Source organism: Heptranchias perlo, chromosome 25 (genome assembly GCF_035084215.1).
Source record: "Heptranchias perlo isolate sHepPer1 chromosome 25, sHepPer1.hap1, whole genome shotgun sequence".
In the NCBI taxonomy this organism is placed as follows: Eukaryota; Metazoa; Chordata; class Chondrichthyes; order Hexanchiformes; family Hexanchidae; genus Heptranchias; species Heptranchias perlo.
Window position 1 is genome coordinate 13,050,353 of NC_090349.1, and position 25,378 is coordinate 13,075,730.

Below are 25,378 nucleotides of genomic sequence, written 5' to 3' on the forward strand. Positions count from 1 at the left end.
AAAAGTACTTGGATATGCACTTGAAGTGCCATAACCTACAGGGCTACAGACCAAGTGCTAGAATGTGGGATTAAGCCGGATAGGTCTTTTTCAGCCAGCATGTACACGATGGACTGAATGGCCTCCTGTGCCATAACTTTCTATGATTCTAAGTGTGATACAAAAATTTGTATATGTGTGATGCCTACAGTGTAACCTTTATATAGATGAACGGTACATGGAAAAGGGCGCTGGTTTTATTGAAAACTTCTTTCTCCTTTATGCCAAATGCTGAACACGAACATACAATTTGCATTGAAACGTTATCACTGCATGGTGCAAATGCCAGTTGCCTGGCGGTGATGAGTGAGTAGTTGTGTGGCAGTTGTGTGGCAGTTGCATGACAGGCTGGGGCTCTTTTCTCTACAAAAGAGAAGGCTGAGAGGTGACCTGAACGAGGTCTTTAAAATTATGAAGGGGTTCAGTAGACATGGAGATGTTTCCACTTGTGGGTGAGTCCAAAACTAGGGGCCATAAATATAAAATAATCACTAAGAAATCCAATAAGGAATTCAGAAAAAACTTCTTTACTCAAAAAGCGGTGGAAATATGGAACTTGTTACCACAAGGAGTAGTTGAGGTGAATAGCATTGATGCATTTAAGGGGAAGCTAGATAAATACATGGGGGAGAAAACAATAGTTTGATAGGGTTGGATGAAGTGAAGGTGGGAGGAGGTGCGTGTGGAGCAAGTGGAGCAAACACTAGTATTGATCAATTGCACCAAATGGCCTGTTTGTGTGCTGTAAATTCTATGTGGTTATCGCTTTTCTCAGGGCCCGGATAGCTCAGTCGGTAGAGCATCAGACTTTTAATCTGAGGGTCCAGGGTTCAAGTCCCTGTTCGGGCGGTACTTTTTTTTGTTCCTAGGTTTTATTTAATTTTAATTGTTAGATTGTGTTTTATTGATCTCCCGCTACTTTAAGTTCAAACTGAACGATTTCTGGCAGAAAAGTGTCTCGGCCGCCCGCTGAAGTGACTAGAGAGCGGCTCCCAGCCCAATGGGTTCGAGACCGGGAATTCAGCTGCAATGACCGGCCAGCGCCAGTAGGCGCCGGCCTGGAGTTACTCTGACCCGCACTCCAGCAGAAGCGCCGATTAGTTTAAAATAGGCATGATGTGGAGATGCCGGTGATGGACTGGGGTTGACAATTGTAAACAATTTTACAACACCAAGTTATAGTCCAGCAATTTTATTTTAAATTGACGAAGGAGGAAGCCTCCGAAAGCTTGTGAATTTAAAATAAAATTGCTGGACTATAACTTGGTGTTGTAAAATTGTTTAAAATAGGCGACATAAAGAGGGCAGGAAACTGGTGCAGACCAGAAACCGTGAGGAACGGGTCAAATCCAGTCCCGCACTAAATATATAGCAGCGGTCAGCTCCGATGGCAATTATGGAGCCGCTGGCACTGCCGCTACTGAAGCTGACATGGCGTTGTCTGCCAATATTAAATATGGCCACCACCTGTAGTTGCCAGTACTGCTGGGGTACATCACATGGGCGATGACGTCTAATTGAAGTGACGCAAGGTATGCGGCGCGGGGACTGAGCCGGGTCGGCGAGTATGAACAGTGTAGGCGCCGAGTGCTCGGAGTTGAAGCGCGGTTACGATCTGTGCTTCAACCGCTGGTTTGCGGAGAAGTTTCTGAAGGGAGAACGGAGCGCGGATCCGTGCAGCGAGCTCTTTAAACAGTACCAGGAGTGCGTGAAGGTGAGAGGCCGAGCGAAGGTCAGGCCAGGCCTCCTGGCTACATGGGGAGAGGTGTCTGGGGAGGGACGAAGATGAGCCAACCATCCAGGGCGAGGCTGGGTATCTTGGAGTCACTGTCAGGTATCTGGGGTGAGGACGGGGACATAGTTCTGCAGCCACCCGTCCAAGCAAGTCTAGAAAGACCCCAACACCCTGTGATGTCCACGAATTACAGGAACAGAAGAAAGACTTGCATTTATATAGCGCCTTTGACGACCTCAGGATGTCCCAAAACGCTTCACAGCCAATGAAGTACTTTTAAAGTGTACACACTGTCGTAATGTAGGAAACGCAGCAGCCAATTTACACACAGCAAGCTCCCACAAACAGCAATGATATAATGACTAGATAGTCTGTTTTAGGTATTGGTTGAGGGATTTGTATTGGTCAGGACACCAGAAAGAACTCTCATGTTCTTCTTCATAATAGTGTTGTTGGATCTTTTATGTCTACCTGAGAGGGCAGACGGGCCCTTGGTTTAATGTCTTCTGAAAGACTGCACTTCTGACAGTGTAGTCCCTTATACTGCACTGAAGTGCCAGCCTATATTAAGTGCTTAGGTCCCTGGAGCGGGACGTGAAGCCACAACATGTTCGGAGGTGAGAGAGCTATCACTAGGCCACGACTGACATTGTTCTGACACAGTTCTGAAATGTCTCTCGACAGATGCTACCCAACCCGCTGAGGGATAAATGTTGGCCAGGACACCAGGAGAACTCTCCTGTTCTTCTTCAAATAGTGCTACGGGATCTTTTACATCCACCTCAGTTTAACATTTCATTTGAAAAATGGCACCTCTGACACTGGCATTTGAAAAATGGCACTGTGTTAAAGTTTCAGCCTAGATTTTATGCTATGGAGTGGAACTTGAACCCATGAAACCTCTGACTCAGGAAACAGTCCACTGAGTCAAGGCTGTACCATTACCACTACACGTACTGTCTGAGCCACCAAGGGAGTTTGGTCTTTGTCCTTATTTTTGTTTTTAAATTAGTACCTGCCTGCAGTTAGGGTTCACATTTTTCTGTGCTGATCGTGCTTTCTAATGAGAAAACATCATTTTAATTACAGAAAGCCATCAAAGAGAAGGAAATCCCTATTGAAGGACTGGAATTCATGGGACCCAAGCGGGAAAAGCCTTATGGCAGCGGCGGGTCATAGTGATGTGACGATGGCACCAGATTCTTGCCTTCAATTTTTTTTTTTGCCATTAAATTAGCATCACTGTGGTAAAGACATCTACACAATCAAGTGTCGGGAATATCAAGATATCGAATGCAGAGAGCAGGATTTAATAGAATGCTGTTGGACTCTGTAGTCGTTATTGTTTAAAAATGTCATTTCCAGAATAACAGCAGCGAATCATCAGAGAAACATTTACGGGAAAAAACAATCAAGATTGGGCAAATTTTGTACTTCCCTTGTACAGTTTTTCTAACTTGTTTGAAGTGAGTTATGTCTTTGACGGAAGTTGTAAATGTAGATATGATGATACCCAAATCATCAAATGAGAATGTGCTACTTTAATGTATAAAACACGGTTTGCTTTGTGCTCCAAAGAAAATGAATACATGATATATGAAAGTAACATTTTGTAACAGACAAAGTTTTAATATATTCTGGTAAATCTCCCTTAAATCGTCTGCCTCTCTTTTAACCTTTATTTAATTTTGTAGGTATATGTTGACTTCGCTCACTATACAACCTATGTTATGGTGAAGGTACATATTCGGTTAAGCTGAATTACTGCTCTCCCGATGGCTGAGCTGGGTAAGCAGTAAGTAGCTGATCCATGCATACTAGGGAGTTTCCAGGTTTGATCTTTGGTCTATTCTGTGTTAGCTTACCTCATCAGGGGCAACAGCAGGAGAAACCTCAGTTGCTCTCAGCAAGGAGAAGCTGAATAGGGTTCCTGCTCCTGATCCCCATCCTTTAAACCCTGCTGGAAGTGCGTTGTGTGGATGTCGCATGAGGAAAGCATTAAGTGCAGCTGTGTTGCCTCTGCTGTTGAATAGTGTGCGCCCACTCGCTGTCTAGGTTCATGAGCAAGGTACCAGAGGATGAGCTACAAGTGTGGAACTGTACTCCAGGAAGGGGAGTAAGAAAACTGGCAGAAAAAGGAGCAAGAAAAAAGCTGACTTATTTATGTAGCTGTGTGTAGTTAGAAGAAGTTCTCAAAGTAGTAAGCATAATTGCTGAGTGCAGCTTCATGGTGAGTCGAGGGCTGTGGTCACAGACTATCACGCAGAGGAGAGCTTTTAGGTCTGTATTTTAATGGTTATATTATCATTCAGAATTTAGGTCATGGTCAATATAGCAGGAGACCACAATGGTTGAGAAGAGGAGGAGAGAAGAGCAGGTTGAATAGAAGTAATAATCAAGTGATGCTGAACTTCTGTTTAAAAGGCAATATTGTAGAAGGAATCAAAAGCAAAATACTGCAGATGCTGGAAATCTGAAATAAAAACAGAAAATGTTGGAAATACTCAGCAAGGCAGGCAGCATCTGTGGAGAAAGAAACAGAGTTAACGTTTCAGGTCGATGACCCTTCGTCAGAACGAAGGTAAGGAATATCAGTGACTTTAAGTACTGGTAGAGAATTAGACTCCTATTGTTCCCCAATTTATAAGAGTGCTATCTTATAATTTACATTGCAGCTTTTGAAAGGAGATGAGAATTTGAGTCTCACAGTTTGGAATTTCTCAAAAGATAAAATACAATCTACTGAAATGCTGGTGTAACTTATTACATATAATGCAGTGTAGCATCTACAGCTGAGAAACCTACAGAGCTCAATGTGGATGCTCAGGTGTTCACATATTTGCCTGAAAGAGAATCACCTCAGAAATGTGGAGCGGGCTCCCAAACTGGTGAGTAGCTGAGCTATAAAGCCCGGGGAGGGTGGCAGGTCAATGCTGAGTTAGCTGATCCCTGCCAGGATGGCAGTAATGCTGCTAGAATTGGGGTAAAGAGAATGGAAAATTGTCCAGTGCTTCCTGTTGGAACTGGGTGGATAGGTGAGGGCAAATTGTGCTGGGATGTGATCTCCCTCTGGTTGAATAGCCCACTAACATACATTTGAGAGTGGCTACTTGGACAAGGTGATCAATGCTGTGAAACTGTTGCTGAGGGTCTAATCCTTCAGGATGTGAAAAATTTGACAAAAAGGTTAGAATACTGTGTGAGACAGCTAAGTATTTTCAGAGTGCTTCTTCCCCCTCCCCCCACCCATAAATATTATTTTAAAATATCTATTATATAGTCAAAAGTTTTGCACCTTGTCGTACCTCAGATGTTACACTTCAAACTTTCAAAACCATATACAAGAGAAAGCAAGACAGTCTTCATATGGATTTCTTCTGACCTGCAAATTTACAAGCACCCATCAATCTAAAATTAACAGCAATTAACCTCAGAAGTTACAGTAATTAGACTTTAAAGAGACAAGCTACGTAAACACAGCACCACCTTAACAGAAGGTACATTCTGCCAATAGAGGACAGTGACTGAGCACCTGCACAAGAATCAGCTGATCAAAGAGAGTCAGCATGGATTTGTAACGGGTAAGGCATGTTTGACTAATCTAAATGAATATTTTGCGGAGGTCACTACCATGGTGGATAGGAGAGTGTCTACGGATGTTGCCTGTATAGACTTCCAGAAGGCTTTTCATAAGGTTACGCTCAAGAGATTATTAACAAAAATGAGAGTGCACGGAATTGGAGGTAACCTTGTGATATGGGTCGGTAATTGGTTGGGAGGTAGGAAACAGAGAGTAGGGATAAAGAGTTAATTCTCTGGAGAATGGGTGTTCCCAAGGGATTTGCACTGGGGCCTCAGGTTTTCATTATATATATATTAATGACTTGGATGAAGGAATAAAGAGTTGTGTATCCAAATTTGGAGGCACGGTAAGTTGTGTGGATGGGGGCAGGAAGTTACAAAATGGACATAGACTAAATGAGTGGGCAATATTACAGTAGATGGAGTTTAATGTGGGGAAGTGTGAGGTTATCCACTTTGGATCGGAGAAAGACAAATCGGAATATTTTCTGAACAGTGAGAAACTAGGAGCTGTGGAGGAGCAAAGGGATTTAGGTCTCCATGTACTCAAATCACTAAAGGCTAGTGCACAGGTCCAAAAAGGCCAATGGAATGTTGGCCTTTATCTCAAGGGGGTTGCAATTCAAAAGTGAGGAAGTGATGCTTCAGTCATACAGAGCCATGGTCAAATCTCATTTGGAGTACTGTGTTCAGTTTTGGGCACCAAACCTCAGGAAAAATATATTGGCCTTGGAGGGGGTATAACACAGATTCAGCAGAATTATATCAAAGATTAAAGGGTTAAATTATCAGGATAGATTGCATAAACTTGACTTGTATTCTCTCGTGTTTAGAAGGTTGAGGGTGATCTAATTGAGGTATTTAAAATGATTGAGGAATTCAATTGGGTAGATACAGAGAAACTTTCCTCTGGTGGGGGAAATCCAGAACAAGGGGGCATAATCTTTGAATTAGAGCTAGGCCATTTAGGACTAAAATTAGGAAGCACTTTTTCACACAAAGGGCAGTGGAAATCTGGAACTCATTCCCCCAAATGACTGTGGATGCTCGTTCAATTGAAATTTTCAAGACTTGGATCAAAGGTGGGTAAATGGAGTTGAGGTACATGATTAGCCATGATATCATTGAATGGCAGAACAGGCTTGAGGGGCTGAATAGCCCACCCTTATAGGACCAGCACTGAGATTTTGGCTGTAAGCTGTAAAAATTAGATGAACAGAACCTGTCTGATGTAGTTAAAAAGTGTGAGCATGTAGCAGTGGAATATAAATTATGCAAAATAACTTGCATGAGGTTTGAGACAAAGATTGGGTCTTCTGACACCCCTGTGGCTCAGTAAGAGAAATGTGTATGTGGTTGGTAATGCACCATCCAAAGCAGGAAGGTCCTGGGTTCAGCGGGCCAGCGGGGGTGCTGCTGCTGGTTTCTGGACTAGAGAGGAAGATCAGACAGTGTTCCTCCTCCTAATCGCTATCCAGTCAATCCCTTTTACCACCTCCTCGCCCCCCATTGTCATCACACTTCGCATAATAAGTGCGCTTAAATTAACTTTGATTAAAAATCCGTCTGGATAATTGAAGAGTGGCAGGGTAAACACGCACACACCCTGCATCATGGTTTCTTTTCATGGTCTAATGTAATTATAGGGAGTGTTTAGGAGACAATAGGTCATTATTCTATTTATACAATTGAATAGTATGGGTAATAAATACAGTAATTGAGATGGGAAATGTGCATAAATGTGACTTCAGGACATTAAAAGTAATAATATAAATAAATCTGCCACAGACTGTTCCTGTAGCTGTAATGCATAAAGTATGCTGCTGATTCTTCAGTACAATACTGAGGGATTGCTGCACAGTCTGAGGTGTCATCTTTCAGATGAGATGTTAAACCAAGGTCCTGTTTACCCCCTCAGGTAGTTGTAAAAGATCCCACGGCACCATGGGTACAGTGGTGCAGTGGTTATGTTACTGAACTAATTATCCAGAGAACATGAGTTCAAATCCACCACGGCAGTTTGAGAATTTGAATTGAATGCAATTTACGGAAATCTGGAAATCCAACTGGTTCACGAATGTCCTTTAGGGAAGGAAGTACCTTTCCTGGTCTGGCCAAAAGTGAGTCCAGTCCCACACCAATGTGGCTGACTCTTAACTGCCCTTTGAAGTGACCTGGCTTGCTAGCAAGACACTCAGTAGTACGAGGGCAACTTGGGATAGGCAATAAATGACACCCACAGAAATTAATAAAGAAAAAATACTATTCGATAGAGGAGCAAAGGAACTCTCCTGATGTCCTGGCTATTGGTTGATGTTCTCATGTATTTGCTGCATTTACAGCTCTTGTGTCATGTATTCTCCAGTAAGTGATTCAGGTTAATTGTTGGACCTGGGCGAGCGTGGTCCATAATTGGCAAAGAATAAAGACGCGGGTGTTGGTTTATAAAAAACTCAGCTAGTTTGGAAACTGCAATCAAGCTGTGAACATGAGAAAGATATTTAGAAAAGACCCAAACTGTTACACACACATTATAGAACATCTTGGCACGATTACTGAGTAGAATCTCTATCAATATCAACTTTTTCTGAGAGTTGATTTTGTGGGAACTCTATTATTTGATTGTGAAGTTAACTATAGGGTTACTAAATAGCATCCAATAACTCTTTAAAAAATACTAAAGACCAGTAATTAGGATTAGAAATCACAATGAAATCTTGAAACATATAGTGACAGTCTTCAGTAGAGGATTATTTGATGGATGCTGCATAGACCTCTTTTGTTGGGCCTCAAGTATTTTTCAGCAGTATCTGAGTAAGGCTTTTGGGATTTCTGGAGAGTTAATGACTAGGATCTGTAGATGATTATTGCTTAAAGATGGTTAATGATCTGGATCTATGGAGTTATTGATTAGGACCTGTGGGGTTATTGATTCAGGTCTACGGGTTATTGATTAGGATCTGTGGGGTTATTGGTTCAGGTCCACGGGTTATTGATTAGGATCTGTGGGGTTATTGATTCAGGTCCACGGGTTATTGATTACGATCTGTGGGGTTATTGATTCAGGTCTATGGGTTATTGATTAGGATCTGTGGGGTTATTGATTTGGATCTGTGGGGTTATTGATTAGGATCTGTGGGGTTATTGGTTCAGGTCCACGGGTTATTGATTAGGATCTGTGGGGTTATTGATTCAGGTCTATGGGTTATTGATTCGGATCTGTGGGGTTATTGATTCGGATCTGTGGGGTTATTGATTAGGACCTGTGGGGTTATTGATTCAGGTCTACGGGTTATTGATTCAGGTCTACGGGTTATTGATTCAGGTCTACAGGTTATTGATTAGGACCTGTGGGGTTGTTGATTCAGGTCTACGGGTTATTGATTAGGACGTGCGGGTTTATTGATTCATGTCTACGGGTTATTGATTAGGATCTGTGGGGTTATTAATTCAGGTCTATGGGTTATTGATTAGGATCTGTGGGGTTATTGATTAGGACCTGTGGGTTTATTGATTCATGTCTACGGGTTATTGATTCAGGTCTATGGGTTATTGATTCAGGTCTATGGGTTATTGGTTCAGGTCTACGGGTTATTGATTAGGATCTGTGGGGTTATTGATTCAGGTCTATGGGTTATTGATTAGGATCTGTGGGGTTATTGATTAGGATCTGTGGGGTTATTGATTAGGATCTGTGGGGTTATTGATTCAGGCCTACGGGTTATTGATTAGGATCTGCGGGGTTATTGATTCGGATCTGTGGGGTTATTGATTCAGGTCTATGGGTTATTGATTAGGATCTGCTTGGTTATTGATTAGGATCTGCGGGGTTATTGATTCAGGTCTATGGGTTATTGATTAGGATCTGTGGGGTTATTGATTAGGATCTGTGGGATTATTGATTCAGGTCTATGGGTTATTGATTAGGATCTGCTGGGTTATTAATTCGGATCTGTGGGGTTATTGATTCAGGTCTATGGGTTATTGATTAGGATCTAGTTGGTTATTGATTCAGGTCTACGGGTTATTGATAAGGACCTGTGGGGTTATTGATTCAGGTCTACGGGTTATTGATTAGGACCTGTGGGGTTATTGATTCAGGTCTACGGGTTATTGATTCAGGTCTATGGGTTATCGATTCAGGTCAACGGGTTATTGATTAGGATCTGTGGGGTTATTGATTCAGGTCTACGGGTTATTGATTAGGACCTGTGGGGTTATTGATTCAGGTCTACGGGTTATTGGTTCAGGTCTATGGGTTATTCATTAGGATCTGTGGGGTTATTGATTCAGGTCTGTGGGGTTATTGATTCAGGTCTATGGGTTATTGATTAGGATCTGTGGGGTTATTGATTAGGATCTGTGGGGTTATTGATTCAGGTCTGTGGATTATTCATTAGGATCTGTGGGGATATTGATTAGGATCTGCTGGGTTATTGATTAGGATCTGCTGGGTTATTGATTAGGATCTGTGGGGTTATTGATTAGGATCTGTGGGGTTATTGATTAGGATCTGCTGGGTTATTGATTAGGATCTGTGGGGTTATTTATTCAGGTCTATGGGTTATTGATTAGGATCTGCGGAGTTATTGATTAGGATCTGCGGAGTTATTGATTAGGATCTGTGGGGTTATTGATTTAGGATCTGCTGGGTTATTGATTAGGATCTGCTGGGTTATTGATTAGGATCTGCTGGGTTATTGATTCAGGTCCATGGGTTATTGATTAGGATCTGCGGGGTTATTGATTAGGATCTGCGGGGTTATTGATTAGGATCTGCGGGGTTATTGATTAGGATCTGCGGGGTTATTGATTCAGGTCTATGGATTATTGATTAGGATCTGCTGGGTTATTGATTAGGATCTGTGGGATTATTTATTCAGGTCTGTGGGGTTATTTATTCAGGTCTGTGGGGTTATTTATTCAGGTCTATGGGTTATTGATTAGGATCTGCTGGGTTATTGATTAGGATCTGCTGGGTTATTGATTAGGATCTGTGGGGGGTTTTATTCAGGTCTGTGGGGTTATTTATTCAGGTCTGTGGGGTTATTGATTCAGGTCTATGGGTTATTGATTAGGATCTGTGGGTTATTGATTCAGGTCTACGGATTATTAATTAGGATCTGTGGGGTTATTGATTCGGATCTGTGGGGTTATCGATTCAGGTCTTGGGGTTATTGATTCGGATCTGTGGGGTTATTGATTAGGATCTGCGGGATTATTGATTAGGATCTGTGGGGTTATTGATTCAGGTCTATGGGTTATTGATTAGGATCTGCGGAGTTATTGATTAGGATCTGTGGGGTTATTGATTTGGATCTGCGGGGTTATTGATTTAGGATCTGCGGGGTTATTGATTAGGATCTGCGGGATTATTGATTAGGATCTGTGGGGTTATTGATTCAGGTCTATGGGTTATTGATTAGGATCTGCTTGGTTATTGATTATGATCTGCGGGGTTATTGATTCAGGTCTATGGGTTATTGATTAGGATCTGCTGGGTTATTGATTAGGATCTGTGGGATTATTGATTCAGGTCTATGGGTTATTGATTAGGATCTGCTGGGTTATTAATTCGGATCTGTGGGGTTATTGATTCAGGTCTATGGGTTATTGATTAGGATCTGCTTGGTTATTGATTCAGGTCTACGGGTTATTGATAAGGACCTGTGGGGTTATTGATTCAGGTCTACGGGTTATTGATTAGGACCTGTGGGGTTATTGATTCTGGTCTACGGGTTATTGATTAGGACCTGTGGGTTTATTGATTCAGGTCTATGGGTTATTGATTCAGATCAACGGGTTATTGATTAGGATCTGTGGGGTTATTGATTCAGGTCTACGGGTTATTGATTAGGACCTGTGGGGTTATTGAATCAGGTCTACGGGTTATTGATTCGGACCTGTGGGTTTATTGATTCAGGTCTACGGGTTATTGATTCAGGTCAACGGGTTATTGATTAGGACTTGTGGGGTTATTGATTCGGATCTGTGGGGTTATTGATTCAGGTCTACGGGTTATTGATTAGGATCTGTGGGGTTATTGATTCAGGTCTATGGGTTATTGGTTCAGGTCTATGGGTTATTCATTAGGATCTGTGGGGTTATTCATTAGGATCTGTGGGGTTATTCATTAGGATCTGTGGGGTTATTCATTAGGATCTGTGGGGTTATTCATTAGGATCTGTGGGGTTATTGATTCAGGTCTGTGGGGTTATTGATTCAGGTCTATGGGTTATTGATTAGGATCTTTGGGGTTATTGATTAGGATCTGTGGGGTTATTGATTAGGATCTGTGGGGTTATTGATTTGGATCTGTGGGGTTATTGATTCAGGTCTATGGGTTATTGATTAGGATCTGTGGGGTTATTGATTAGGATCTGTGGGGTTATTGATTAGGATCTGCGGGATTATTGATTAGGATCTGTGGGGTTATTGATTCAGGTCTATGGGCTATTGATTAGGATCTGTGGGGTTATTGATTAGGATCTGTGGGGTTATTGATTCAGGTCTGTGGGTTATTGATCAGGATCTGCTGGGTTATTGATTAGGATCTGCTGGGTTATTGATTAGGATCTGTGGGGTTATTGATTTAGGATCTGCGGGGTTATTGATTTGGGTCTATGGGTTATTGATTAGGATCTGTGGGGTTATTGATTAGGATCTGCGGGATTATTGATTAGGATCTGTGGGGTTATTGATTCAGGTCTATGGGTTATTGATTAGGATCTGTGGGGTTATTGATTCAGGTCTATGGGCTATTGATTAGGATCTGTTGGGTTATTGATTAGGATCTGTGGGGTTATTGATTCAGGTCCATGGGTTATTGATTAGGATGTGCGGGGTTATTGATTAGGATCTGCGGGGTTATTGATTAGGATTTGCGGGGTTATTGATTAGGATTTGCGGGGTTATTGATTCGGATTTGCGTGGTTATTGATTCGGATCTGTGGGGTTATTGATTCAGGTCTATGGGTTATTGATTAGGATCTGCTGGGTTATTGATTAGGATCTGCTGGGTTATTGATTAGGATCTGTGGGATTATTTATTCAAGTCTGTGGGGTTATTTATTCAGGTCTGTGGGGTTATTTATTCAGGTCTATGGGTTATTGATTAGGATCTGCTGGGTTATTGATTAGGATCTGCTGGGTTATTGATTAGGATCTGTGGGGTTATTGATTAGGATCTGTGGGGTTATTGATTCAGGTCTGTGGGCTTTTGATCAGGATCTGCTGGGTTATTGATTAGGATCTGCTGGGTTATTGATTAGGATCTGTGGGGTTATTTATTCAGGTCTATGGGTTATTGATTAGGATCTGCGGAGTTATTGATTAGGATCTGTGGGGTTATTGATTTGGATCTGTGGGGTTATTGATTTAGGATCTGCGGGGTTATTGATTTGGGTCTATGGGTTATTGATTAGGATCTGTGGGGTTATTGATTAGGATCTGCGGGATTATTGATTAGGATCTGTGGGGTTATTGATTCAGGTCTATGGGTTATTGATTAGGATCTGTGGGGTTATTGATTCAGGTCTATGGGCTATTGATTAGGATCTGTTGGGTTATTGTTAGGATCTGTGGGGATATTGATTCAGGTCCATGGGTTATTGATTAGGATGTGCGGGGTTATTGATTAGGATCTGTGGGGTTATTGATTCAGGTCTGTGGGTTATTGATCAGGATCTGCTGGGTTATTGATTAGGATCTGCTGGGTTATTGATTAGGATCTGTGGGGTTATTTATTCAGGTCTATGGGTTATTGATTAGGATCTGCGGAGTTATTGATTAGGATCTGTGGGGTTATTGATTTGGATCTGTGGGGTTATTGATTTAGGATCTGCGGGGTTATTGATTTGGGTCTATGGGTTATTGATTAGGATCTGTGGGGTTATTGATTAGGATCTGCGGGATTATTGATTAGGATCTGTGGGGTTATTGATTCAGGTCTATGGGTTATTGATTAGGATCTGTGGGGTTATTGATTCAGGTCTATGGGCTATTGATTAGGATCTGTTGGGTTATTGTTAGGATCTGTGGGGATATTGATTCAGGTCCATGGGTTATTGATTAGGATCTGCGGGGTTATTGATTAGGATCTGCGGGGTTATTGATTAGGATTTGCGGGGTTATTGATTAGGATTTGCGGGGTTATTGATTCGGATTTGCGGGGTTATTGATTCGGATCTGTGGGGTTATTGATTCAGGTCTATGGGTTATTGATTAGGATCTGCTGGGTTATTGATTAGGATTTGCGGGGTTATTGATTAGGATTTGCGGGGTTATTGATTCGGATTTGCGGGGTTATTGATTCGGATCTGTGGGGTTATTGATTCAGGTCTATGGGTTATTGATTAGGATCTGCTGGGTTATTGATTAGGATCTGCTGGGTTATTGATTAGGATCTGTGGGATTATTTATTCAGGTCTGTGGGGTTATTTATTCAGGTCTGTGGGGTTATTTATTCAGGTCTATGGGTTATTGATTAGGATCTGTGGGGTTATCGATTCAGGTCTTGTGGTTATTGATTCGGATCTGTGGGGTTATTGATTAGGATCTGCGGGATTATTGATTAGGATCTGCGGGATTATTGATTAGGATCTGTGGGGTTATTGATTCAGGTCTATGGGTTATTGATTAGGATCTGTGGGGTTATTGATTAGGATCTGTGGGGTTATTGATTCAGGTCTATGGGCTATTGATTAGGATCTGCGGGGTTATTGATTAGGATCTGCGGGGTTATTGATTAGGATCTGCGGGGTTATTGATTCAGGTCTATGGGTTATTGATTAGGATCTGCTGGGCTATTGATTAGGATCTGCTGGGTTATTGATTAGGATCTGTGGGATTATTTATTCAGGTCTGTGGGGTTATTTATTCAGGTCTGTGGGGTTATTTATTCAGGTCTATGGGTTATTGATTAGGATCTGATGGGTTATTGATTCGGATCTGCTGGGTTATTGATTAGGATCTGCTGGGTTATTGATTAGGATCTGTGGGGTTATTTATTCAGGTCTGTGGGGTTATTGATTCAGGTCTATGGGTTATTGATTAGGATCTGTGGGTTATTGATTCAGGTCTACGGATTATTAATTAGGATCTGTGTGGTTATTGATTCGGATCTGTGGGGTTATTGATTCAGGTCTATGGGTTATTGATTTGGATCTGTGGGGTTATCGATTCAGGTCTTGGGGTTATTGATTCGGATCTGTGGGGTTATTGATTAGGATCTGCGGGATTATTGATTAGGATCTGCGGGATTATTGATTAGGATCTGTGGGGTTATTGATTCAGGTCTATGGGTTATTGATTAGGATCTGTGGGGTTATTGATTAGGATCTGTGGGGTTATTGATTCAGGTCTATGGGCTATTGATTAGGATCTGCGGGGTTATTGATTAGGATCTGCGGGGTTATTGATTAGGATCTGCGGGGTTATTGATTCAGGTCTATGGGTTATTGATTAGGATCTGCTGGGCTATTGATTAGGATCTGCTGGGTTATTGATTAGGATCTGTGGGGTTATTTATTCAGGTCTGTGGGGTTATTTATTCAGGTCTGCGGGGTTATTGATTCAGGTCTATGGGTTATTGATTAGGATCTGTGGGTTATTGATTCAGGTCTACGGATTATTAATTAGGATCTGTGGGGTTATTGATTCGGATCTGTGGGGTTATCGATTCAGGTCTTGGGGTTATTGATTCGGATCTGTGGGGTTATTGATTCAGGTCTATGGGTTATTGATTCAAGTCTATGGGTTATTGATTAGGATCTGCGGGATTATTGATTAGGATCTGTGGGGTTATTGATTCAGGTCTATGGGCTATTGATTAGGATCTGTGGGGTTATTGATTCAGGTCTGTGGGTTATTGATTAGGATCTGTGGGGTTATTGATTCAGGTCTGTGGGTTATTGATTAGGATCTGTGGGGTTATTGATTCAGGTCTGTGGGTTATTGATAGAAACCTGCAGGTTTCAATCATCGGACACAATCCCCGAGCTCCTCCTTGCCTGGGGCTGGGCGGGGAGAGCGGGCCCCGGGCTCAGCGCTGTTTCCACCCCCTTTGGGCGTGGCCTGGACTCCGGGCTGTGCTCTCGCCGTCCCTCGGAATGTGGGGCCTCGCTGCACGGTTGGTGCCGCTCTCTCGGCGGCTGAGGCCTGACCGGGTGGTGAATTCCCGGGCTGCTGGTGGGGTGGCGCCGCCCGGCTGCGATGGGATTCAGGAGTCGGTGCCTGGACAGAATGGGAGTAAGGTAGGGGCCGCGGGGCCTGTCAGGCGAACACCGGCCTGGGACGGGAAGAGTCCGCCTGTTCAGGCCGGAACTCCGGGCACTCGTTCATCGCGCTCCCGGTCAGTGTCACTGCTCCCGCCGGCGTTAACCAGGTGTCTGGGGTCCGTCTCCCTCCCCCCAATGTCTGGGGGTCACTTCTCTCCTCCCCCCCCACAATGTCTGGGGGTCACTTCTCTCCTCCCCCCCCCACAATGTCTGGGGGTCACTTCTCTCCTCCCCCCCCCACAATGTCTGGGGGTCACTTCTCCCCCCCCCCCAATATCTGGGGGTCACTTCTCCCCCCCCCACAATATCTGGGGGTCACTTCTCTCCTCCCCCTCCCCCCGCCAATGTCTGTGGGTCACTTCTCTCCTCCTCCCCCCCCCCCCCCCAATGTCTGTGGGTCACTTCTCTCCTCCTCCCCCCCCCCCCCCCCAATGTCTGTGGGTCACTTCTCTCCTCCTCCCCCCCCCCCCAATGTCTGTGGGTCACTTCTCTCCTCCTCCCCCCCCCCCCCAATGTCTGTGGGTCACTTCTCTCCTCCTCCCCCCCCCCCCAATGTCTGGGGGTCACTTCTCTCCTCCCCCCCCCCCCAATGTCTGTGGGTCACTTCTCTCCTCCTCCCCCCCCCCCCAATGTCTGGGGGTCACTTCTCTCCTCCCCCTCCCAATGTCTGTGGGTCACTTCTCTCCTCCTCCCCCCCCCCCCCAATGTCTGGGGGTCACTTCTCTCCCCCCCCCCCCCCCAATGTCTGGGGGTCACTTCTCTCCCCCCCCCCCCCCCCCAATGTCTGGGGGTCACTTCTCTCCCCCCCCCCCCCCCCAATGTCTGGGGGTCACTTCTCTCCCCCCCCCCCCCCCCAATGTCTGGGGGTCACTTCTCTCCTCCCCCCCCACAATGTCTGGGGGTCACTTCTCTCCTCCCCCCCCCCCCCAATGTCTGGGGGTCTCTTCTCTTCCCCCCTCCGCCCAATGTCTGGGGGTCTCTTCTCTTCCCCCCCCCCTCCGCCCAATGTCTGGGGGTCCCTTCGCTCTTTCCCCTCTCCGCCCAATTCCCAATCGCTCTCCAGCGACCCCTGCTGGGAGGTCTGGGCAGATTTGGGCTGAGCTTCCACAGTCAGCCTACTAACACGAACACATGAAGGCCACTTGCGGTGAGGGGATGGAAAGTGTCTGCTGATGTTTGAACTAGTTGGGGAATCAATGCCTTCAGGTGAGGGACGGGGAACAAGAAAAAGAAAGTAGCTGAATACAATACTGGTCTCCTGCGATGGATCAGTGATTAAGCACATTGAGACCAGGAAGGTCGATTATTCCTTTGTGTAGTCCAGGGACACTGTGCTCCTACTGCCTTCTCAACTCAACACAAGCCAGGGATCAAACCTGGCTCAGTCACACAGTTAGTGAAGTTTTTACCCGCTGAGCCAACAGGGAACTAAGGTCGAACATTTATGTTATATATTAATAAGCACCTTACGTTTACATGCCAAAAAAAACAGGTATCCATGGAGATGATTGACCATCTGGAACGGCTGGCACTTGTAGATTTTCGGAACCAGGAGGCTGTGGAAAGTCTGACAAATGCCATACGGTTTGCCAACCAGCTGCATGTTGTTGACACTGAGGGAGTGGAGCCCATGGATTCGGTGCTGGAGAACAGGTAACAGTGTGACACTGTTCTGTCTTATTAATTGATTGTATGACTGTAAATTGGTTGCTAAAATAAAGAGACAGAGGAACTATATTGGTTATGCAATTATACAGACAAATTACATTTTGCACTAATAAATGAAAAGTATTGCAGCTATGGAATTCGCTCACTAAACCCCTTCGCCTCCTTTTTAAGATGCTTCTTAAAACCTACTGCTTTGACCAAGCTTTTGGTCACCTGTCCTAATGTCTCCTTCCTTGGCTCAGTGTCAAATTTACGCTCCTGTGAAGCGTCTTGGACACTTTACTACATTAAAGGCGCTATATAAATGCAAATTGTTGTTATCGGTGGAAGAAACTAATGACCAGATAATTTGGTGATGTTGGTTGAGGGATAAATGTTGGCCAGAACTCCTCTGCTCTTTGAATGTTGCCATGGGATCTTTTACGTCCACCTAAGAGAGCAGACGGGGCCTCGGTTTAACATCTCACCCAAAAGACAGCACCTCTGACAGTGTAGCACTCCCTCAGTACTGCACTGAAGCATCAGCCTAGATTTTGTGCTCAAGTCTCGAATGGGACGACCACTGAGCCAAGATACAGCCGGACACAGTGATGGAAGAGTTGAGGTACCAGAAGGAAGAGATTCAATGGGCCTTTGTTGGCCTTGTGTTTTTTCCTGTTTGAAGCTGATAGCTCCTCAAAATTCTTTGTGGTTTGATCAAAGATTTCACTAATGTGGGCAGCTTGCTGGCAGGACACTTTACAGTCCCTGTGCAGCAGTGTCTTGTCTGGAATCTGCTTCCCGGTGAATTCCGTAGCTCAGCTGGCACTCCCAGTGGAAAACACCAACAGGTAACCCCAGAGTTGGGTTGCAGAGCCCTTGGATTATATGTTTCACTTGCTTTCTCAGTCAGGGAACAATGTAATGTGAATTAGATAGGAAGGACCAGGCTAACTATAATGGGATTAGAATTTTTAAAAAAAATAAAAATGACCTCTGAAAATCCCTCACTTCACAGTGGGGGCTGGGCGCAGTCGGACAGAGTAGTCCAGGCTGGGTGCTAACTCTTCTCCCCTGCTGAAGTAACACGAGGCAATGTGAGTATGGCAACTGTTTGCTCTCTACACAAGAGACATGGGTTGAGGTGGAGTGAAGAATGGGAACAATGGAAATCTTACCAATTTAGATAAAAAAATGCTTGGGTCATGGAGACATTGATTGGGGGAGGGAGGGAGGGAGTGGTGTGTCATTTTGGGCCAGGCATCTCTGCTGCCAGTAGGGCCCCTGACAACAGTATAATCATAAGTGTGTCAAGTGAAGATGGGCTGCTGCTCACCTGTGGGTCCCGATGTGAAAGTCAGCTCACAGTGAGTTTGAGATTCAAAGAGGCCAGTATCCTTATTGTAGATCCATGCTCCTTGTGTCAAGTTCTGAACCCAGCATTTAGATTTTTTTTTTAATCCAACGCCCCTCCCCCAGATCCTGATGGATGCCACCTTCAGCCTGGGCACAGCCCCCCAGGACTGCAGAGAAGGAGCACTGGGCACTTTGGTCTTTCTCTAATTCAAGGATCAATAAATCCCATTGGAGCTTAAGCCTGTGGCGTTTCAGAAGTGTTCAAACCATTCTCCTTCGTGATTTGAAGCTCTTAGGCGTTGAATGATGGGACTTCCTCCAGTCCACGACCCGACTGAGCTCAATTTGTGGCATAAACTGGAGTGACTGCAGGAAGGGAGAACTACAACCCACACCAGCCTTTCACTTGAGTACCCAGAGGATCAATCCTCTTTGCTAAGACCATCACATTCGGATATGAATTACCGCCCCATCAGTCTCAATCATCAGCAAAGTGATGGAAGGTGTTGTCAACAGTGCTATCAAGCGGCACTTACTCACCAATAACGTGCTCACCAATGCTCAGATTGGGTTCCGCCAGGACCACTCCAACAACACTCAAGAAGCTCGACACCATTCAGGACAAAGCAGCCCGCTTGATTGGCACCCTATCCACCACCCTAAACATTCACTCCCTTCACCACCGGCGAACAGTGGCTGCAGTGTGTACCATCTACAGGATGCACTGCAGCAACTCGCCACGGCTTCTTCAACAGCACCTCCCAAACCCGCGACCTCTACCACCTAGAAGGACAAGAGCAGCAGGTACATGGGAACAACACCACCTGCACGTTCCCCACCAAGTCACACACCATCCCGACTTGGAAATATATCGATGTTCCTTCATCGTCGCTGGGTCAAAATCCTGGAACTCCCTTCCTAACAGCACTGTGGGAGAACCTTCACCACACGGACTGCAGCGGTTCAAGGCGGCGGCTCACCACCACCTTCTCAAGGGCAATTAGGGATGGGCAATAAATGCCGGCCTCGCCAGCGATGCCCACATCCCATGAACGAATAAAAAAAGCAGTTGGTCGAGTAAAACTAGTGCACGGTATTGAAACTGGACATCCAGAACATTGAAGTGGCTAGCACAAAATGTAAGCTGCCCTTTATAGGTCCTTTCATTGTGCTAAAAGCAAATGACAGTTGTATAGATGGTGATAAAACCCTGAAGCTTGGAGCTACAGGTGCTCCAAGGTGTCATCTGGAAGTTAGGTATAAGAACGTGTGCTCGTATATCCAGGGTTTGATGCTTACCGGGCAAGTAACTAACATTGAAGCTCTGCACCGCCAACTAGAGGAATCATCATTAGATGGCGTATGGTGTGCGCCCTTGCTGTGGTCAGGGAGATGGTGGTATCGTATTCCCATTTTATGGTGAATTGTGTTGCTCACCATGTTGCTTGTGAGGAACCCTGGTATCCACTGTTAGCTTACCGAGGCCACGAACCCATGCTTGCCAGGTGTCAATCGACTGGTGACTGTTCTCTTTTTAAGGTGGCGGGGATGAATAGGCTTTCTTTGGGTTCGAGATGGTTCCAAGATGACAGGCCAGCGATGAATCCCGGAACCAAGTCAGCCTGGCGTCAGACTCAGTAATCAGATATCTGAACCCGGCAGGTCTGCAGTACTCCAGGGCACTGTTGGTTAACAGCCAGCCTACCTCACTAACAAAAGGGTCGACTTGTTACTGGGGACCAGGATTCTTACTTGGTTCCAGGTGTCCCTACAAGCCATTGCCCCAATGGGGTAGGGTGTTCCTGGCTGGACAAGTAGCAGGAAGCAGTAGCATCTCTGGTAAGCTGCATGGTTTCTGCTGGTTAATCTCCACATTTAGGGTCCTTGAGCTTTGGTTCTGCCAACGTGCACCTAAGCTCTCTGGCCTTGGGTAAATGGGATGGGTCCCTTGAGGGGGAGAGTGTGTGTGCACTCTATACTGCTGCTTCGGTGGGGGCAAACAGGAGATCCCATGAGCTTGTATTTCATTAGGATGCAAGTTTAAAGCTCTGTGGAGAACTGCAAAAATATTCACTTGACTCTTATTGTTTTGAAAGACACTGGGAAATTGTGAACTATTGTAAATCTAGTGAAATCTGCTGCATTAGTTAATGTTTAACTTTACTTAATGATCCTAATTTATAAGTCTAGAGCCTCAGAAATAGTCAGTCAGAGTATTAATTGACCATTAGTTAGAAAGACCAGAAGAGTACAAGTTGTCTCGGATTATTTAGTGAGTTTAGTAGCAAAAGGGGGTCTATTGTTTGCCCTAGGCACAATACCTCTCATTGTTTTGCATATAAGGTCATGTTAGGGTTCATAGGAAGAAGGGCCTTGCCCGTGGGGGTGGTCCTTTGTGCTGAGCATGAGAAAAATTAATTAGAGTGCACCCAAACTGTATCAGGACTATAAATGCAAGTTGTTAATCCGAAAGGCTTTTCTTTGTTCCATCAAGGCAGATTATTTGTAATTTACTGTCCCTAAACCAGCAGGTCAATCCATAGAATCTGCCAGCCTCAGGTAAATGAATGTTTAAACTTATTGCTTCACTTTGAGATTAGTCAGCTCCCTACAGGTTGTTCAATGTTTAATCGGATGCATGTAATATTGGTGTGCACAACCTCTGCAGTAGTAGAGCCATAATGCCCAGGAGGGAGGCAGAGCTTGGGCACAACGGGGCATCTGGTGTATAAAATGTAATTTCCTTGATCTAGTACTGAGTTGTCTGTCGCTGGTCTGTGATCTATCCTTGGCCCCCTCCTAGCCCCTCGGCGACATCATCCGAAAACATGTCAGGTTCCACATATACGCTGACGATAGCCAGCTCTGCCTCACCATTATCTCCCTCGACCCCTCCACCATCTCTGATTTGTCACATTACTTGTCCAACATCCAGTATTAGATGAGCAGAAATTTCCTCCAATTAAATATCAAGACCGAAACTACTGTCTTCGGTCCCCGCCACAAACTCCGTTCCCTAGCCACCGACTCCATCCCTCTCCCTGGCCACTGTCTGAGGCTGAACCAGACAGTTCGCAGTCTTGGTCTCCTATTTGACCCCGAGATGAGCTTCCAACCACTTTTCTGCTCCATCACCAAGACCGCCTACATCCACCTCTAACATTGCCCATCTCCGCCTCTGCCTTAGCTCATCTGCTGCTGAAACCCTCATCCATGCCTTTGTTACCTCTAGACGTGACTATTCCAATGCTGTCTTGACCGGCTCCCATCTTCCACCCTCCATAAACTTGAGCTCGTCCAAATCTCTGCTACCCGTATCCTAACTCGCGCTAAGTCCCGTTCACCCATCACCCCTGTGCTCGCTGACCTATATTGGCTGCCGATCTGGCAACGACTCCTTGTTTTCAAATCTGTCCATGGCCTCGCCTCGCCTCTCCCGATCTCTGTAACCTCCTCCAGCCCTACAACCTGCTGAGATCTCTGCGCTCCTCCAATTCTTGCCTCATGCGCATCCCCGATTTCCATCGCTCCACCATTGGTGGTGGTGCCTTCAGCTGCCTCGGCCCTAAGCTCTGGAATCACCTCGCTAAACCTCTCTACCCCTCTATCCTCCTTTAAGACGCTCCTTAAAACCTACCTCTTTGACCAAAGCTTTCTGTCCTAATATCTCATTATGTGGCTCGGTGTCAAATTTTGTTTGAAAATCGCTCGTGTGAAGCATCTAGTGAAGTTTTACTACGTTAAAGGTGCTATATTAATGCATGTTGTTGTGAGGTTTATGGACCACAGCTATTGAAATAGGACCTTAAATGAAGTTCCCAAAACCGTGTTGTTTTCTCTCTCAGGCCTTTGTACTTGCGTGCAGACGAGGTCACAGATGGTTACTGTGCAGATTTGATCCTGCGCAATGCAAGAAACGTTGTGGAAGAATACATTGTGGCACCTCCAGGTAAATCCAGCTAAGTTGACCACTGGAAATATTTAGTGATTTTTGCCTTCATCACGTGGTTTGAATTGAATTTTGTTCTCTACAATTTTCGCCATTCCTCTCCTGAAGGCGTTGGGATGGGTTTTCAACTTGCTAGACATCGTTGTTGACCTAACAATCTGGGATGTTGGCACTGGGTGCCTGAAATGGGAAATGTTGCATCTCTCACCACTAATATTCCTCATGTTAATGAGCATATCAAAAAAAACACTACACTGCCAACCAGAAGAGTAGTATATTCTTAAAATTAGACTGGATTTTATTGAAGCACCAAGCTCAATGCTGAAGTCAGAAGAACTGGGAGCCAATGTAGGTTAGTGAGGACAGAGGTGATAGGCAAGCAGGACTTGATACAGGATAGAATACAAGCAGCAGAGTTTTGAATGAGCTGGAATTTATGGATGGTGGAGCAAGGAGAGGATTGGAGTAATGAAGTCTGGAGGTGGGCTGAGGTAAAGGCAGAGCCTCCTTAGATCTTTGTCATGCCAAAAAGTATAATTGGGGTGCTGGCTGGGACAGCAGCATATTCTTAATGTTCAGTTTTATTCCAATGAAGATTGCACACAACATTAATGTCAGAAGAGCAGGGAGTCCATATTAAACACCATTAACTCATATCATCTTTGAGTGTTTCAGAAATCAGGGGAGGGGAAGATGTTCGTGCCTATGCCACTTAGACTATACTAGACATCCAATTGGAAACAAAAGTACTAATAATGATTGATTGGAATGAGCTGACTTGATGCATGGATTGCTGCGAACAACTGAAGGGTCCAGTTGCATTGCTTTCCCCAATACTATCATTGCAGTGAGTAATGAAGGCTGAAAGCTGATATAACCCCTTGTGATTTCAGTCTCCATCACACAGAATGGGTTGGCTCCAAGCATTTATCAGCATTGCCTGGAGCATTCCTTTAACTGTGGTGTTTTGAGCTTTTTGCACTGAGATTTCCAATATGGCTTCCCCGCTCCTGCTATCATTACTTTGAGATTGCTGTGCTTTATCATGTTAAACTGAAGCTACATTTAATAAACATCTCAAAAGAAAATTAGTGTGTGGCTTTTGGACGCTGTGTTGGGAAATCATGCCTGTTCTCAGTGCAAGAGGGCTCTGGTATTGATTTTTTTTCTACTTTTGGACTCGGTTCCATGGTGAGCACTGCCAGATTGTTTGACTGCATTGACTTCCCAGCCAAGCCTGATCCTGTCCTCACCCAAGTGCACTTGGATAGTGATAAGGAGCAGGAATCCTAGATGATTTTTCCTTTCTCTAACCCAGGAGTGCCGAGGCCAATTGTGGGTCTCTTCCTGTTAACTCAGCATGGAATGAGAATCAAACCTGAGACGTTCTGGTCTGTATGGCTGAGTTACTCTCGCTGAACCATTGGGGAGCCATTCTGAATGTACTTACTGTCATTCGGCTTTATAAAATTCTTTTGGAGTATGTTGGGGTCACAAGGCAACCTCAACAACAGCCAGGCTGATGAGCAGATTTGCTTTATGCAAGGCACAGTTCAGAACCAGCCATCCATTTCCATTGGCACAGCTAATTTTAAATTGTTGAGATTGGGAGCTAACGTCACTGTTTAGCATGAATTTATTCATCTGCAAAATGAATTGGATTCTCATACTGCAGTGTTATTTGATCGCTGTACTTGTGGATAAAATACGACAATCGTGGTGCCTTAGCAGCAAGACTGGAGTTGTCTAAATTCTTTTGTAGGTTCGCAGGAAATGTATATGCAAGGAGCAGGCTCGTCTGTTATGATTCTGTGCCGTACAAACCAGGATGTCCATAAAGCTGAGGGTGCAATAGTTTGTTTCTCCAGGCTGTGGAGGGTTATTAATAGCCAGTGTTCCTGATCATTGTTTAGTGACCCATCTGGTGTCAAGTGCACATTTCAGATGAAGACCGGATCAGACTCAGCTCACGGTGGAACAACCTGCCCCCACACACTGTCTCAGATCCTGTAAAGAATGTCCACTTAGTTGATATATGACGAGGCTGATGATCCTTATGGAACTGCACGCAGTGCGAGTCAGTTACTTCAGGAGATGACATAGGGTGTGTGGGAGGTACCATGAAATGGTTTCAGAGCATTCAGTAAAACATGATTTTGCTACCCGTTTAACAATTATTCTATCCCTGGTAAAAGGGTTGTGTTATACTTGGCATGAACTCACACCAATTTCTACACTTTCCATTTGTATCCCTGCGATTTCTTCCCATTCAGGACAGGAAAATCATGGGCCGAGTGCAGACCACGCCGGCCACCGTGTGCAATGTGATTCTGCTGTCCCAATTACCACAATCTGTACAGACCAGCCTAGAGGCAGTGAAAGTGCCAATTTCTGAGCAACAAAAATCATTTCCCCAAACAATCATTTGCAATTTGCAGTGCCTTACTAGGATTCTATTGTGCATATAATGTAAATGATCGGTGTTTTATTTTCAGGCAATATTCCACTGCCAAAGAAAGAAGAGACAGTCTTCTCCAGCATTCTAACTGGTGACCATGATCTGATGTAGGATCACAGCAAAAGGACTTTAAAAATGGATATTTTTTGGTGGAAATCACAGAACCTGCACCTGCTCCAGCAAAGACCCGAGTGCAGTAACATTTGTCAACTGAACCGCTTTTCATGTCAAAGGGCAATGCAGTTACATTTGAAATGCAGATTATGTTTTTCCATCAACTTGTGGAAATGTTGGTTATTAAATCTGTCACAGGTCAGAAAACGTTGAAGGCTGAG

General features: G+C 44.5%; 2 protein-coding genes and 1 non-coding gene across 3 annotated transcripts; all 3 read left to right on the forward strand.

Moving 5' to 3' along the window:
• Positions 1 to 815: 815 nt before the first annotated feature.
• trnak-uuu (transfer RNA lysine (anticodon UUU)) lies at positions 816 to 888 on the forward strand. Its single transcript has one exon. It is a non-coding gene; the product is annotated as a tRNA-Lys (tRNA).
• A 656-nt stretch (positions 889 to 1,544) lies between these two features.
• triap1 (TP53 regulated inhibitor of apoptosis 1) lies at positions 1,545 to 3,430 on the forward strand. The gene is made up of 2 exons (XM_068006286.1): positions 1,545 to 1,753; positions 2,864 to 3,430. The coding sequence occupies exons 1-2, from the start codon at positions 1,607 to 1,609 to the stop codon at positions 2,951 to 2,953; spliced, it is 237 nt and encodes a 78-aa protein (XP_067862387.1). The 5' UTR covers positions 1,545 to 1,606; the 3' UTR covers positions 2,954 to 3,430.
• Positions 3,431 to 15,397: 11,967 nt separating this feature from the next.
• Positions 15,398 to 25,321, forward strand: gatc (glutamyl-tRNA amidotransferase subunit C). Its single transcript, XM_068005643.1, has 4 exons — positions 15,398 to 15,609; positions 17,126 to 17,286; positions 22,482 to 22,585; positions 25,081 to 25,321. Exons 1-4 carry the CDS (start codon positions 15,466 to 15,468, stop codon positions 25,152 to 25,154), a joined length of 483 nt encoding a protein of 160 aa, XP_067861744.1. The 5' UTR covers positions 15,398 to 15,465; the 3' UTR covers positions 25,155 to 25,321.
• Positions 25,322 to 25,378: the final 57 nt, after the last annotated feature.